Raw genomic sequence first — 15,582 nt, 5'->3', positions numbered from 1 at the left:
AAAATAAACATCTATGGAATGACCAGGATATGCCTGGCACTCTTCTAATTTATTGCATCCTTTCCATAGCCCTACAAGGTAGATACTACTCTGATCCCCATTATACAGAAGATGTAGAGAAGTTACATCAAACTGAAATGCAGGGAATTTAACATGGAAGCTAAAAAGTCTAAAAAGGGGCAGAGGTAGGAGTCAGATTCAGGCAGTCTGATGCCAGAGTCTGTGCTCCTAAGTGTAGTACTTTACTGCTGAATCCTGTTACTGATTTGCAAAATCCTGTGAAGAAAGGGCATGGAAGATAATTCCCCTTTTTTTCTGAAAATAAATCCAATATGAGTCCATTACAGTAAGCATATAAATACATATATAATAAATAAATAATAAAAACACATTGTTTCTGGAAAGGTAAAGGCAGCCCACTTCAGGCGATTGCATCATAGTCCATTGTATTCAGCTGTGTTGACAGTGGAACATCTGTATACTGTAATACGAAGATTGAGGGAAAGTACATTAATTATCTAATCATATTGTAGAATTTTAAAGATTTGACATATACTGTATTAGCATTTGCTGGATAACAAATCGCCCCCAAGCTCAATAGGTGACCAATGATCATTTCTTCTCATGCTTATGGGTCTTTAGGATAACCACAGGCTGGCTGATTTCAGCCAGGCTTAGCTGGACAGTTGTGTACCAAACTGCAGATGAGGCTGTACTTGGCTCCCCACTGCAGGCTTGCTGCCTCGTGTGTTCATTATGGGGCTCATATGGAAGAGATCACAGCTACCTGGGGAAAACTCTTTTTTTTTTTTTTTGAGACAGGGTCTCACTCTGTTGCCCAGGCTGGAGTGCAGTAGCACAATCTCAGCTCACTGCAACCTCTCCCTCCTGGGTTCAAGCGATTCTCATGCCTCAGCCTCCCGAGTAGCTGGGACTGCAGGCAAGCGCCACCACACCTGGCTAATTTTTTGTCTTTTTAGTAGAGATGGGGTTTTGCCATGTTGGCCAGGCTGGTCTCGAACTCCTGGCTTCAAGTGACCCACCAGCCTTGGCCTCTCAAAGTGCTGGGATTATGGCGTGAGCCACTGCACCCAGCCAAAAACTCTCTTCTTATAGCCATGGCAGAAGCTCAGGAAACAAGCTCAATCGCACAAGCACGTCTCAAGCCTTTGCTTATGTCATCTTTGCTAATATGCCGTTGGCCATTGTCAATCACCTGGTCCAGCCCAACAGCAATGGAGTATGGTTTTCCCTTTATTCTGCCTCTAATGAGAAGGGAGGGGAGTGCATACTTGTGAAATAATCCAACTACTCCTATGACTAAATCCTACTGTAACCACTTCCTCCTTTTTTTCACTAAGGAATTCATCATGGGCTTACTGTAATACAGTACAGGGCCTGCCTCTTCTTGTCTGCATTCATAAGTTAAGAAGTGATTCATTTCCATGGTTATAGATGATGGCTCAGTATTTTCCTGAGTCTGGTGATAATGATGGATTTGGCAGTTTAAAACCTAGTTTGAGGAAGCATTTCTGTTCCTCTGGTGAAGTGACTCTATCCAGGTTTTGGAAAAACATATCCAGCTTTCACAGCCTGGACACTTATGAAACTGAACAGTAGTTATTCTGGCAGGGTGTGGCAGACAGTCCCAGGAAACCAAGAACTGGGATTGGGTGCTTACCTGGTGTTACTGAGCGAACGACCACTGGCTTTTCACTCCCTGCCACAAAACCAAATCCCAGCACGGGGTCCCTTCTCATCTCCACCTTCCGAGGAGCCGGAGGGATGATTTGGCAGCTCTCTAACCGAGGGTCGTCAAAAGGGATTGCCTGTGTCATGTGACTGTGGAGAAAGCACATACAAGAGAAACAAGGCATCAATGTATGTCTTAGGCATTGGCCTGGCAATCATATTCTCTTTAATTTCAAAACCTGTTTTTTGGTAGAGAGTGAGAAAGATCTGGGGAGACCCATAGTCATGCTTCTTTTGTGGCCCACTTGGGCCAGTTTTGCTTCAGGCTTTTGCATTGGCTGTTCCTCGAACCTGGAATGCCTATCCTGCAGATATGCGTATGGCCGAGCCTCACCTCGCTCAAGCTTGTGCTCACATATGACCTTGAAGAGGACTGTCCTGGCCATACATTTTAAAAATGCAACCCTGCTCCCCAACATGCCTGATCCCCTTTATGCCCTTCTACTTCTTTGTTCCCCACAGCACTAATCACATGCTAACGTGCTGTAGAATGCAGTTGGCTCTTGAACAACACAGGTTTGAACTGCACAGGTCCACTTATACATAGATTTTCTTCCTCCTCTGCCACCCCTGAGACAGCAAGACCATCCCCTGTTGTTCCTTCCCCTTCTTAACTTACTCAATGTGAAGACAATGAGGATGGAGAACTTTATGATGATCTACTTCTACTTAATGATTAATAAATATATTTTCTCTTCCCTATGACTTTCTTAATAACATTTTGTTTTCTCTAACTTTATTGTAAGAATACAGTATATGAGTATAATGCATATAACATACAAAATATATGTTAATCAACTGTTATGTTATTGGTAAGACTTCTGGTCAACAGTATGCTATCAGTAATTGAGTTTTGAGGGCATCCAAAGTTATATGTGGATTTTTGACTGCATGTGGGGTTGGCGCCCCAAGCCCCATGTTGTTCAAGGGTCAACAGTATACTTAATTTTATGGTTATTTTTGTTGTTTTGCTCTATACACTGGAACATACACTCTATGAGGGCAAGGAACTTGGTTTTATTCACTGATTTATCTCAGGTGCCTAGAACTGTATCTGGCACATAGTACATTCTCAATTAGTACTTGAATTAATAAGTAGAGAAAAAGAGATTTCTTTGTGAAAAGCTGTTAAGTTATAACTGATATGCTTAGAAACAGCCTCAGAGGGTTTTAGACATTTAGAAGGTAATACCTATGGCTTCTGGCCCCAGTAAAATTGAAGTGGATTATTTTGGTGGTGACACACTATCCTGTTGTCAAATACATCTCCATTTCCAAAGAAGTTGAGAACTTAACTCTTGACATTTGTTCTCCAGAAAGATTTTCAAGTGGTTCAAATGAATCTTTTCATTAACACCTAAACTTCAGAAGTCTTATCAATAATCCCAACTCAAAATTTGTATAGCATTCAAAAATTTTCAAAATACTTCCACAAATACCTAATTTGATACCCAAATTGAGAATGAGAGGGCAGAACTGGTATTATTTTGTGGATTTTACCAATAAGAAAACTGAGATCAAAATACTAGTTTATTGTCACTAAGGGCCCATGGCTGGTATGCCAGAGGGTTGGGCCAAAGACTCACTCCCATGACTCTTGATGAAGTCTTCACTCATGCACATTGTTCAAGGCAGCCTTCTTTTGGGGAAAAGTTATTAGTCTGAATAACAGAAATCTCCTTAATGTAAGCTTATTTCAATGACACAGGTTTAATTCAAATTTCTCTCCCTATAATCTTCTTCAATAAGTAAAAGAAGATCATTTAAAAATATCTTGGAAGATGCTACTCTATATGCCATCTGGACAACATATTGTTCAATGTAATAAAGAAAGATAGCAAAGAAGGAATCCTGTTGTCTTTCTGCATAATTAATAAGAATGAGGTAAGATCAATGACAACTCCTAAGATCTTTCCTTTAGGTATATATCACTATCTAGGAAAACAAACATTTAAAATCCATTTTAAACAGAAAGGAAGTGTCTTTTCGACTTAGCTTCTTGGGAGGTGGAACGGTAGGAAAAAGAGAAGTGTTAGTTGAGAACTAACATGTTGTGCACCATGTGCTAACACTCATCTGTTACCTTATTTCATTCTTAAAATTCCCCTATGATGGAGGCAGTTTTACCCCACTCATTCCTTCTTTGCAAATGCCAAGATAGGAAAAATAACTTGGCCAAGGTCACGCTTTTCTCAGGTGTAAGCCAGGTGCAATCCATACCAGGTCTTCTGATTTGAAGTGTGGGGCACATTAGATAATTTGCAGAAACAGTGCAACATGAAAATGTGGAGCCTCTCATTCAAACATGACTAATTTCAAGACAGCAGAACATTAAACCCAGCCCAGGGTCCTGTGTCACTGCATGGGTCACACGCCCGTGATGCTGGCCCCAGTATTGTGCTATCCCCAGTGTCTCACCACCATTCTATTAATAGAAAAGTCCAGGCTGAGATTGGTGGCATTATAGGGTGGGTGCAGGTGTTTTTCGGGACCCAGAGATTAGACACAGCTACCATGATATGGTATAGGCTTGGGATGGATGAAGAGAGGTGGGCAGAACTCAGGTGGGCAGGAGATCAGACAGAGAGGCCTGGGTGTCAGAGGACAGAATTTCAGACCCTGAGTGAGCCAGCAAAACCAATGCAGTGTGAGCCCCAGTGACCAGGGTAGGAGCCTCAGACAAGGCCCCAGGCTGGGAGGCACTAAGACACAGGGAAGAAGTGGGGAGGCCAGGGCTGGAACCCAGGACACTAGTAGGACCTCTGATACTCCCACGGTGGACCCCAATGGGTGAGAACTTGACCTTCAGACATTGATCCCTCCTGGACCTGAAACAGGCATGGCTGGGTATGCCTGGGGGAGAATGGGGCCAGCTAGGCATGGTGGACACTTTGGTTCTCTGGTCCCCTCTGTAAGAAAGCACCATCTCAGAGCAAGCCATTTTTGAGCCACCTCTGAAAACAATTCTGTCCTTTTATCTCCAGATGAAAGAAGGGACAGAAAGAAGAAAAGAAGGGAGGGAGGAAGGAAGAATGAAAGGAAGGGAGAGAGGGAAGAAGGAAAATTCACATTTTTGGAACCTGGCCCTGAATTCTGAGTTTTCACCATTTTCCACAGCAGACATAAAATTGAGGAAGGTAAAGTTTGCTGAAGCTAGGTGACTTGCTAATGGTCACATGTGTTTTAGAACCGAGGTTGGTGCAACTCTCGATTCCAAGCATAGAGAGGGACTGAGGAAGGCTTTTCCTTCTGCTGTTGTTAGCTCTGTGAAAAGCTTAAGGCAGTGATTCCCAAACTTTGCTGCACATTAGAATCACTCAGGGAGCATTTCAAAACTCCTAATGACCGAGTTACACTCCAGACTAACCATATCAGAATATATGGGATGGGAACCAGGATCAATTTTTTAAAACTCTGCAGGTGATTCCCAAGTCCAACGAAGTTTGAGAGCCACTCTCTTGCCTAGAGAAGGGTGGATTATAGTATGCCCTCCAGACAATAGGAAAACAGGACACAAATGATGTCCCTGATTATCTCCTCTAGCAACCATTGTAAATGTACATTAACATACTTAAAACTTCTGGAGCTTGATTACCCTCTTCCTACCACAGGAACAAGTAATAGTATCTAATGCATCATTCATTCAATAACTATTATGTTATTCTTTTATTGATACCTGACATTTATTAAACATTAATTTCATGCTAAGCATTGTTTGTTCCAAATGCTTTCCATATGCTAGTTCATTTAATTCTCCAAAACAACTCCACAATGCACTCATTTGTTCATTTAGTCAATTCGTAAAACGCCCACTGGATTCTCATTTCTGGGATTGCACTGGGAAAGAAAGCAGACAAAAAAGAAAGTGTTCATGCTAGTGTTCAGCGACAAAGAAGAAACTAACACATTAGTAAAATAGATGGAAGAGCCAGTCATTATAAACACTAGGGAGAAAAATAAGGCAGGGAGGAAGGATAGAGAGCTGAGTGGGTGGAGTGGGTGGGTGAAGGTGCTGTAATGATCAGCAGGGTTCAGGAAACGTTTCGGGGGGGAACACTTCCAACACAGGGACCATGAAGCACAAAGGTCCTGAGGCATAACGTGCCTGACGTGAACCTGCCCAGGAACAATCTGAAGGCTAGTGGCGCAGATAAGGATGTGCGGTTGCAGGCAGGGTGGTGAGGAGTAAAGAAGTGATGGGAAGGAGGGACACAGATCACACAGGCTCTTGGAAAGACTTTGTCTTTTGTTCTGAGTGGAACAAGTAGACATGTGATCCAGCTGCCCTGCTGATGACAGGAGAGGGTACTGGTAGAAGCATTTCAGGGGCCATTACATCAACCCCTGATGGTGGTGGCTTGGACCAGGGTGAGAGTGGCAGAAGCCGCAGAAATTGTTGTGCTTTTAATATATTTGGAGGCCACCCTGATAGACCACGAGTGGGACTTCTACTCTGGAACCATTTTCCTGCACACAGCAGACGTTCCCAGTGAGGATATACCTATGAGCATGTTGCCTATGAGCATGCAGTTCTCGTGTCCTGATGTATCCACATTATGGGAGACATTTGTCTCTTCAAGTAGGTGACACTTTCTAGTTTGTACAAGAAACAAATAAATGCCCAGGTGCAGTGTGAACGTGAGAACTGATATGATCGTTTGGTGAGAGACTTTGGAGCCAGACTGCCTGAATTCAAGTCCTGGCTCCCCTACTTCTTATTGACGTGACCTGCACAAATTACTCCATCACTCTATATTTCAGTTTTCTTATCTGTAAAATGGTGACAATGATCACAACAAGTTCATAAGATACTTGTGAAAACTGAATGAATAAACATAAAGCACTCAGCAAAATGTAAGCACATAGTAAGCACTCAAAAAGCATTGGCTGGAATGTTCTCACTTATAAGTGGGAGCTAAATGATGAGAACACATGGACACATAGAGGGGAACGACACACACGGGGGCCTACTTGAGGGTGAAGGGTGGGAGGAGGGAGAGGATCAGGAAAAACAACTAATGGGTATTAGGCTTAATACCTGGGTGATGAAATAATCTGTGCAACAAACCCCCATGACGTAAGTTTTCCTATGTAACAAACCTGCACATGTACCCTTGAACTTAAAATAAAAGTTCAAAACAAAGTATTGATTGTTATTTTCATCTCTGGAGATCAATGAATAGAAAGGAGTCCGTTTCAGACATTATGAACTCAGTCAGTCTTAAAATATGAAAATAAACTCAATAACGTTTAAAATACTTGCAGCCCAACTTTCTTAGTAAAATGCCTCACAAATCCTACATAAGCTCTGAGGCTTTCAATTTGAAAAATCCTATCAAATGCAATGACACAACAAATACAAACATACATTGATATACACAAGGCAAGACTGTACCAGAACACAAAAGAATAAAAGAAGGTAGGAGAAAATCCAGGTGCTCTGGTGACTGGATTGCTGTTAATATGTTTTTTCTCAACCGTATTTCTAGACCATTAAGTGACCATTGAACATAGTGCCGGGGGCAAGCCTGAGTCTTGAGGGAAATAAGAAGCACTGATGATGTTCTATAATTAGGGGCGATACAGGCATACGTCCTTTCAACCTCAGATGCTGCCATTCTCTGTGTCAGCAGAGTCTTACATTGGCCTATATTTCTTCATTGGTTTTTTTTTTTTTCCTCTACCCAAATAAGGCTTGAAACACAATCAAATATGTACTGTGTGGTCACTGCTTGGTCTAGTGTTGTCATCTTTGCTAATGATTTTTTTATGATTTTTGCTTTGCTTGCATGTTGAGGATAACCTTCCAATGGCATTCTCATCTTCTTTCTCAACAGGTTGTGTTTTCAGAATAAATTACCTAAAAATAATCAACCCCTGTCTCTTTTCCAGTAAGAATGCAACCCTATTAGCATGTTCCCCATGAAACATCATTTGACCCTCTGTAACAAGGCAAGCAGTTTTTGGCCCTGTACTTGCAACATTTTTTTTTTAATAAAGACGCTTGAGTCCTTGTTTAATGAGCTGAAAAAGCAACATATTTTTTTTTACCTGCTGAACATGAGTCAGTGAATTCTGATGCTGAGACTAGAAGTATACAACTGATGAGCTATTCAAACCTCCATCCTCTGTCCCCAACTTTCTCTAAAACACACACAGATAGGCCAGGAATCTGTGACCCAAAAAATACAGAGTATATTAATTGAAATGGAAAATATGTCCATCAAGATAAAGTGAGCAATCTTCCTGTTTCTGACAGATTTCATTTCAAAAGGAATGACAGAAATCCTGCTGCCTAACTCCCCATAACAAAAGGAAAGGGCTTTCCTTGAACTCTTGGAGCCCTTCTTCCTCAGCAGAAATAAAACACTGATACACCCAATGTGTCACAAATAATTGCTTTGACTAGTAGAAAGCACGCTGTGTGAAAACCTAAAGTCATTCCAGTTTTTGATGCACTCATTAAAGCCAGCAAAGTCCTTTTCAAAATATGTGCTGAGTGGAAGGATTCTGGAAGGAAAATCCAAATTTAGAAGCCATTACCTTTGGTGTGGAGGTTAAAGAATCTGGGAAGATAATGGCAGGTAGGCTACCTGGGTAGTTAAGACTGGATCACAGATAGGTATAACTACTTATGGAGTATAAACATTTTTGTGCCTAAGGTATGCTTGAGGTCATTGTTGGTGTTAGGTTTCAGGGGTGACCAGCTATGATTACAAGAGAGGACCAAGCATCAATATATGCTCTTATCTTGGTAGCACTGGTCTGTGTGGTAGACTAACTTAGTCTTGATTTGCTCCCTAGGTCATGATTTGCCACCAGATGCCACATTCCTTTCCAGTACCTTCCCACTATACACAGTACATGTTTCTCTGCCCCTTGACTCTGCTAACATCCTATTGCCCTAAGCATGTCCCATGATGGAGCCCAGACGTGTCAAGTAAAAAATGCTAGTTTGTTTGGGCATCTGTTCTTACTACCCACCAGCGTCACAAGAAGGCCTTCTCAAGGTAGCTGCTGCCCTTTCAGCCTGTTCTCTAGAATGACCAGAGCCTGCACCTCAGTGAGAAGCTAAGTATAGCAGAGCTGCCCAGCCCCCAAGCCTAGATCAGCTACCTGAATAAGGGATAAGACCTGATGATGGTTTTATGACACTGAATTTGGGGGATGTTTGGTATGTACCAAAAGCTCGTGCATCTAGTCTGTAAATAGTGCTTAAAATAGTATTTATTAATAAATACCCTGAAGTTCCACATGTCAAAAGGATTTTCTCCACCAACTTCATTTCCCATGTCATTCATGACTAAGTATGTTACATTGGACAAACACCACAGACACTTCCAAAGGAAACTTCTCCCCTTATTATCCTTGGTGACATGGCAGCCACAGGAACCCCACAGTCTATTCTTCACTATCTTCCCACATCCCTGACTGGATTTGGGCTTGGGCACAGTAGGGCTGCAAAATTCATAATCCCTGCTGTGGCCTGGGAGGGGGCCTAACATGGAAAGCTTTGACCAAAAGTGCTCATCTATGTAAACCAGAGTTCCTCAGAGCAAGAATTTCAGTAGGAAGAATAAAAGAAAGCAAAGTATGGATTGTTAAAGTTGATAGGTTACAACGGAGAGAGGTCACGAGGCATTTTAGAACCTAGTTCTAGGTTTCCAGTGAGTCAAAATGATGATATTGTGTGTGGTAAAGTAATATATTGAAAATACATATTTTTTCGCTTTGTTCTCATTGGGTTTTTTCCACTCCCAGGTCTAATAAAGTAGACAGGTCTTTTGCAGACTCTTGCCTTAGGGGTGATGTATTTATCAGGGCTCAAAGCAAAAGTTGACTGCTTATAACTCTTTCCTACTTTTGTTTCCTGAAAGTCTGAGCAGCTTGGCTGAGGAAGCAAGGGTAGAAGACCCCTGTGAGGTGGCAGCAACTTCAGGAGAAGCAGCTTGGTGGGATGCCCGGCAAGGCACCACGACTTAAGTCTTAGCCTAAGAAACGGCAGTCAGTGAACTTCAGGGGATCACACAGATTTGGATCAGGGTATCTTAGGAGCACGTAATGTGGGTTGAAACCATAAAGCCCTGCTCAAATTTCTTCTCTGTGTAAGATTCCCAGAACTTGTGAATATTCAACATGATTACATTTGAATTGCCAACCAGCAGGAATATAATACGATCGCACACATGAGTTTAGGAATAAGATTTATATGTGCTACATGAGAAAAGAGAAACCATCTTTGTTGGAACGAAGATGGGAGTTGGAAGAGAAGTTACTAAACTTGGAGAGAGACCACTCTGTGGAGCAATATCAGGACAGAAGATCCAGGAACCCTCGCTAATCAGGATCCTAAACCTTCTCTGCATCTGGAACTACTGCCTCTGTCCTTTGGGATCAAAAGAGCCAAATCAAATCCCTTCACTAGAAATGAGTTAAATTTTATATGAACACACATAACTGCACATCGTGTGTTTTCAGCTCACATAACATGGTGAATTGCATGCTTTTTGCCTTCATAAATACGCATACTGTGGGTTCAGAAGAATTTAACCTCCACTAATCAATTCCACAGGCCACTGTCAGTCAATTCCCACAACACTGTCAGGAGCATTTAAAGATTTAGAACTGTTTAGTCAAGCTTGGAAACTTACATAGTACTTGAAAAGCCAAGACAATCCAGAACAATTAAATTTAAAATCACAAAATGTTTAGAAGAATCTTGTTGGAGAATTTTAGGAGGCTTTGAAATAAATGAGGCTTCTTTTTAATGGGTAGACTAAATGTGATAATTTTAGTTTTCTCCAAATTAATTTACAAATTTAATGCCATCCAGTAAAGATATTTCAATAGTCCTTTTTTAAAAAATTCAACAATGAGAATTCTAAATTTTACATAATGCTATAAAAGAACACTCTAAACAAGAAAAATGCTATGATTGTCTAGCCCTACAAGATACCAGAACTTATTATAAAAAGACAATTCTTAGAATCCTATGATACTGGCACGAAATATAGCAAAATATACAACAATGGAGTAGTAGCTTTGACTGGAACAAAACGAGGCTTCCAGGGTAATTGAAGTACTTTAGATATCAACAGTGTGGTTGTTTTGAAACAAAATGATTAAAATAAAGTCGAGCAGCTATGAAAATCTTTTGTCTGACAAAGGGGTTGTTGGTTAGCTGGTGACAATGAACTAAAAGAGTTGTCTTTTCAGGGTAAAGAAGATACAGCAAAGAGTGAGAAAGCAACTTAGTTTGTCAAAATAAACTTGGATTGTGGTCTGAATGTAGGGAAACAGATGTTTAGACATAACAACAGTTATTTGATTGTTTTATTGAAAATTATGCAAATATGCATAGATAAAAACTGCAGTCTTTGAAAACTTGAAAATGGATTTGTCTAGCCTGTTTAACAATCTTCCAAATGAAGCATTTCAGTGGATTGTGAACTCACTTGTTAAATATAATAAAAAGGCAATATCTTCCATTTGGTTTGTAAGAACAGCTGACGGACATCAAAGGAGATGGAAACTTTCCAGACAAATGTCAACAAAATCTCTTGCATAGATGGGATTGAAAAATGGTATTTCATGATCTAGTAAGCAAGTTGGAGCCATACTTTGTCCGTTTGCCTCTTCATATGTTTCTGCAGTTCTTTTTTTCCTCCAATGACAATGATTAAAACCAAATAAAGAAATAAGCTGAACTTGCAACCAGACCTTCACATTTTTACTCAATGAAATGTTAAACCAAGATGTTCAAAAATAAATCAGCATCCTTGATCACTTTATCATTTAAAATATTGATTTTTTAATGCAGCAGTGATAGCAAAATATTTGAGTGATTAAAATGTATATTTTACCTTCATTTCAACACCTCTTCTTAACATATATTTTATATTCTCCATAATATATTATTTACAGTAGTACAGATATATAAATTATGAATAAATTAATACACATTTGGGGCAGTACATGTTCAAAACTTTTTTTAGTGACAGGACTACAAAAGCAAAAAAATGTAAGGATTTCTGTTCTGTATGATCCAGAGGGTTCCTAACTTCTGGTGTGAGCCCAAAAGGTGTTGTACATATTCAAACGTGATGGACAGAGTCATTGATATCACAAAGCTCACCACAGCCCTTGAAAAGCCCCACTCTCACATTCAGAAATATTCAGTGGCATTTTTAGAAACCTAAAAATGAAGTTAGAGTGCTGATGGGGAATGGCATATTTCCATCCTGCTGGTTTAATCCTACCACAGCAAGTGGGATGAAACAGGGTAGCCCCAGGTTTGAGTGATGAAGAGACAGACTGGTTGATAGTTCTTACATGTGTTCTTGTTTGGGCTCCGATAGATTGAATCCTTTGGGGACTGGAAATGTAACCGCCCCAAACCTTTCTCAGGTGTCAACATCCATTGTTTACAGAGAACATAATTATTGCATGGCTGGGCAGGCTTTTTATTCTTAATTGATTACTCATATGTTTTTTTTTTACCTGCAGGAAAATACATTTTTGAACAAAAGCTTGATAACAATGAGCAAAGTCTTTATCGATCACGTTAAAATAATCATTTTAGGCCTGAGAGTTTGTCTCTATCAAATTGGATTCTATCCATATTTTAGGGCAGTAGTTGAGGAGGAGGGTTGAAGACACGGCAGGTCTCCTCCCCATCTTAAGGGGCTGTTGTATGTCCTCCCAGTCCGCATGTATTCTTTGAAAATTTACGTTATAATTTTATACTCGGAAAGTGAAAAGAACCCCATGGTTTTGGTAAATACAAACTACGAGAATATGTGTTACAGAAATCCCGATCTAAGACACGAGTCAAACACGAATTAATTTTGATAAAAGAGATATTTTTGGAGAGTTGATTGGCCACACTTTGAAAATTTCATAATTCTATAATCTTTACGTAAATAATTTTTAAGAAGTGATTACATAATAAAGGCTCATTTTTTGATAACTAAAAACTTCTGATGGAAGTTAAAAGGGGCTGGTAAGGAAATTACAGAATCAAAGGTTTGAGCTAACAGTTGTTTTAATTAAGAACTTGTGATCTCTTGATCTTTCTGCATTGAAATGGTTATTTCTAGCCCTTACCTAAAGAGTTCAGTTTCCTTAGACTGTCCAACTTTACACATCTTTTCTGTTTTGGGTTTTGCTTGTGTTTCTCTTGTTCTGAGCCTTGTACATGTGAACTGAATCTCATCTCCCTGCCCTCAACCCCACCAGCAGCATTGGTGCCCTGAGAGCTTCACGCTTATGATTGCATCACATGGGATCCTTGTGTTCTGGCTTCCTGCTCGGGTAAAACAATGGGAGGTGCTGGCAGGAGAGAATGAGGATGGGAAGAGAGAGAGAGAGATGGGTTATTTATTCTTCTTACTCCTTCCTTTTGAGACCTCGAAGTGCTAACAGGTCCCAGCTGCTGCTAGTCCCTGGTGCCTCAGTGTGACTTACTGGTTTCCTTACCTGTGCCCACATCCACCTGTTTCCTGACAGGACTCTGAGTCACTCACACACCATATCTCACTCTTTCATGGAGAAATCTAGTAGGTGCCGTGAAACAAACCTGCCCCTTGGGTGGCACTGATGGGGAGTCTCCTCTTCCTGGCTTCCAGTGAAAAATCTCATTTCAGCTTCTTTTCTGATTCTTCTCCAAGAACAATAAATACTTTTGCATTAAAAACAGCACTGAGATCAGTTATTCAACTAGGATTTGTTTATAATATACCAACTATACTTATATATACACCAACATTCTCAAAAAATTAAAAACAAAACCTGAAAAACACATACCTATTAAATAAGCATTCCTTTCTGGATAAGACACATTTTCCACATACGGACCTTGAAATACAATGAGGATGTTGCCTAATTTAAATGAAATGAGATCTCTTTTTATCTCAACTGAGACATTCTCTTTGTTTGTCTCTCTGTCAAAGTTTTCACAGTAAACTTTTATCTTTGTTCAACATTACCACATAGCAAAACCAACAGACCTATAGTAAAATTTATGAGAGAGAAGAACACCAAATTTGAGAGCTAGATGGGACTTTGGCAAATGCCTTCAGGTTTTAGAAGATAATTTCTAAACAGAGATTATCAATGGAAAAAGTGGAATATCTTAGAAACTAAGGTTAATGGAGTTCTTAAACGTTACATGGAATGCACACGTTATTAATGTTATTTATGAATCAGAATATTATTCATTTTGAGGGTTACAGTTCAAAGGACCATGAGGTTTATACATCTAGACTGATACATTTTTCCAGTCATGCTTTCCACTTCAGAAAATGAGATGCAATAAATCAAAGATCTATTAGGGCTTGTACAAATTAACATCCAAGACAGGTTCCATTAATTCATGGTCAAATTTATCCTTCAAGGACTCAGTTCTATTTGTCAATACCACTACTGAAAACCATTTCCACAATTAGTCTTTTATCAACAGCCAGTTCATCCACCCAGAGAGATTTTTGTCCTCGTTAAAGACGATAAATTTAGAGCTGGCAAAATGTTTATTGACCGTGCTTTGTGAATGTGATTGTAGGATCTAAAAGGGCAAGATGTTTGTCAGTTTCCCTAAAGCTGCAAAATCCCTACAGTTAGGCTGGTAATCAATTCTGTTAATTGAGTTCAGTTTAATGTGTTTAAGAGATGACTTTTATGTTAATGATACTCTAATGTGTCAGAGGCAATAATAATCAAGTCACACCCATGGGTTGATAGAGATGCTGAACAGAGCTGGTAGCTCTCAACCTTCCCTCCTACCATCAACCCCAGGTAGGCATTGCTCCCAAGGAACACTGAAGCTTAGATTGAGACTTATCAGTGATTATAAATTAAAAAGACAAGTAATAAGACAATAAATACCCTGAATTATATGCTCTGTTTGGTATTATAATAATCAGTGTAAACAGTATGCTATCCACATGAGTGTAAGCTACTGTGAATTGAATTCTAGAGATGCTATAGGACACTTTGAATACCCTTATCAAAATCTGTTCCTGGAGAATAAATGGTATGACCACATTGGAAAACTATGTAGCAGTAAGCTAAAGTTTGTATTCTCAACCCTGACTTCTGAGATACTGGGTAGGATCCAGGGGTAGGGATCTTCAGATCATGTCAATGGTCTTTCCTGGACACTTGGAGGTAGTCTTGTGATTTCAAGAGTGCACTCCCGCTAGAAGCTAGAGGTGTTGATAAGCAAGGTCAACCTCAAGAGAAAGTGAACTGGGAGGAAACCAGAGGACTTAGTTGTTCAGACCCACTCAAGCAGGGAAGGCTTTCTATTTCAGCAGGGAGAAGAGAATAGTCACTGAGAGTAGAATGATCACTGTCTTCCAAGATTATGAATTTCCCATTACCTATATTCATTTCAAAATACAAATATGAAAATAATTAAAGAAAGCACAACAATTTTGATGCTATTTCCTTAATAGCATCCCTGACATCAATTTTGGTGCTATTTGCTTAAAAGTATTTCATTTTCCAGGCCCAATTTACCTAAATCGTACTGAAATTCTCCCCATCAGCGAGCCCAGCATTACCCAGGAATCTGTTTTAATAGGCATTCCAAGTGATTCTGGTGCAGAATTCAGGATCACACTTGGAAAAGCACTGGTTCAGTGAGAGACGCCCAGAGAAAGAGCTCAAGAGATGAATCAGGTATCCGACCCTCATATAGCCTGTAATTTGCAGTCACTCTCACCAGCCTCTTATATCTTTTTAATTCCCTGGTGATTTTCTTGAGAATCTGAGTTCCCAGATAAGAAGCAATTTATGGGCAGCAATAGCAATTCTTTATGATAAACAATT

The 15,582-nt window shown here is 40.0% G+C and overlaps 1 protein-coding gene across 6 annotated transcripts in view; it reads right to left on the bottom strand.

Moving 5' to 3' along the window:
• The window catches only part of FRMPD4 (FERM and PDZ domain containing 4), a 602,496-nt gene that overhangs the window by 118,449 nt on the left and 468,465 nt on the right, over window positions 1-15,582 (bottom strand). For all 6 annotated transcript variants that reach the window (XM_055376894.2, XM_055376892.2, XM_031006115.3 and 3 more), the window contains one exon: window positions 1,682-1,842. In XM_055376894.2, coding sequence (XP_055232869.1) covers window positions 1,682-1,842 — 161 coding nt within the window. The remainder of the gene's footprint in view (window positions 1-1,681; window positions 1,843-15,582) is intronic.

This window comes from Gorilla gorilla, chromosome X (genome assembly GCF_029281585.2).
Source record: "Gorilla gorilla gorilla isolate KB3781 chromosome X, NHGRI_mGorGor1-v2.1_pri, whole genome shotgun sequence".
NCBI lineage: Eukaryota > Metazoa > Chordata > Mammalia > Primates > Hominidae > Gorilla > Gorilla gorilla.
This window is presented reverse-complemented; position numbering and strand designations above follow the sequence as displayed.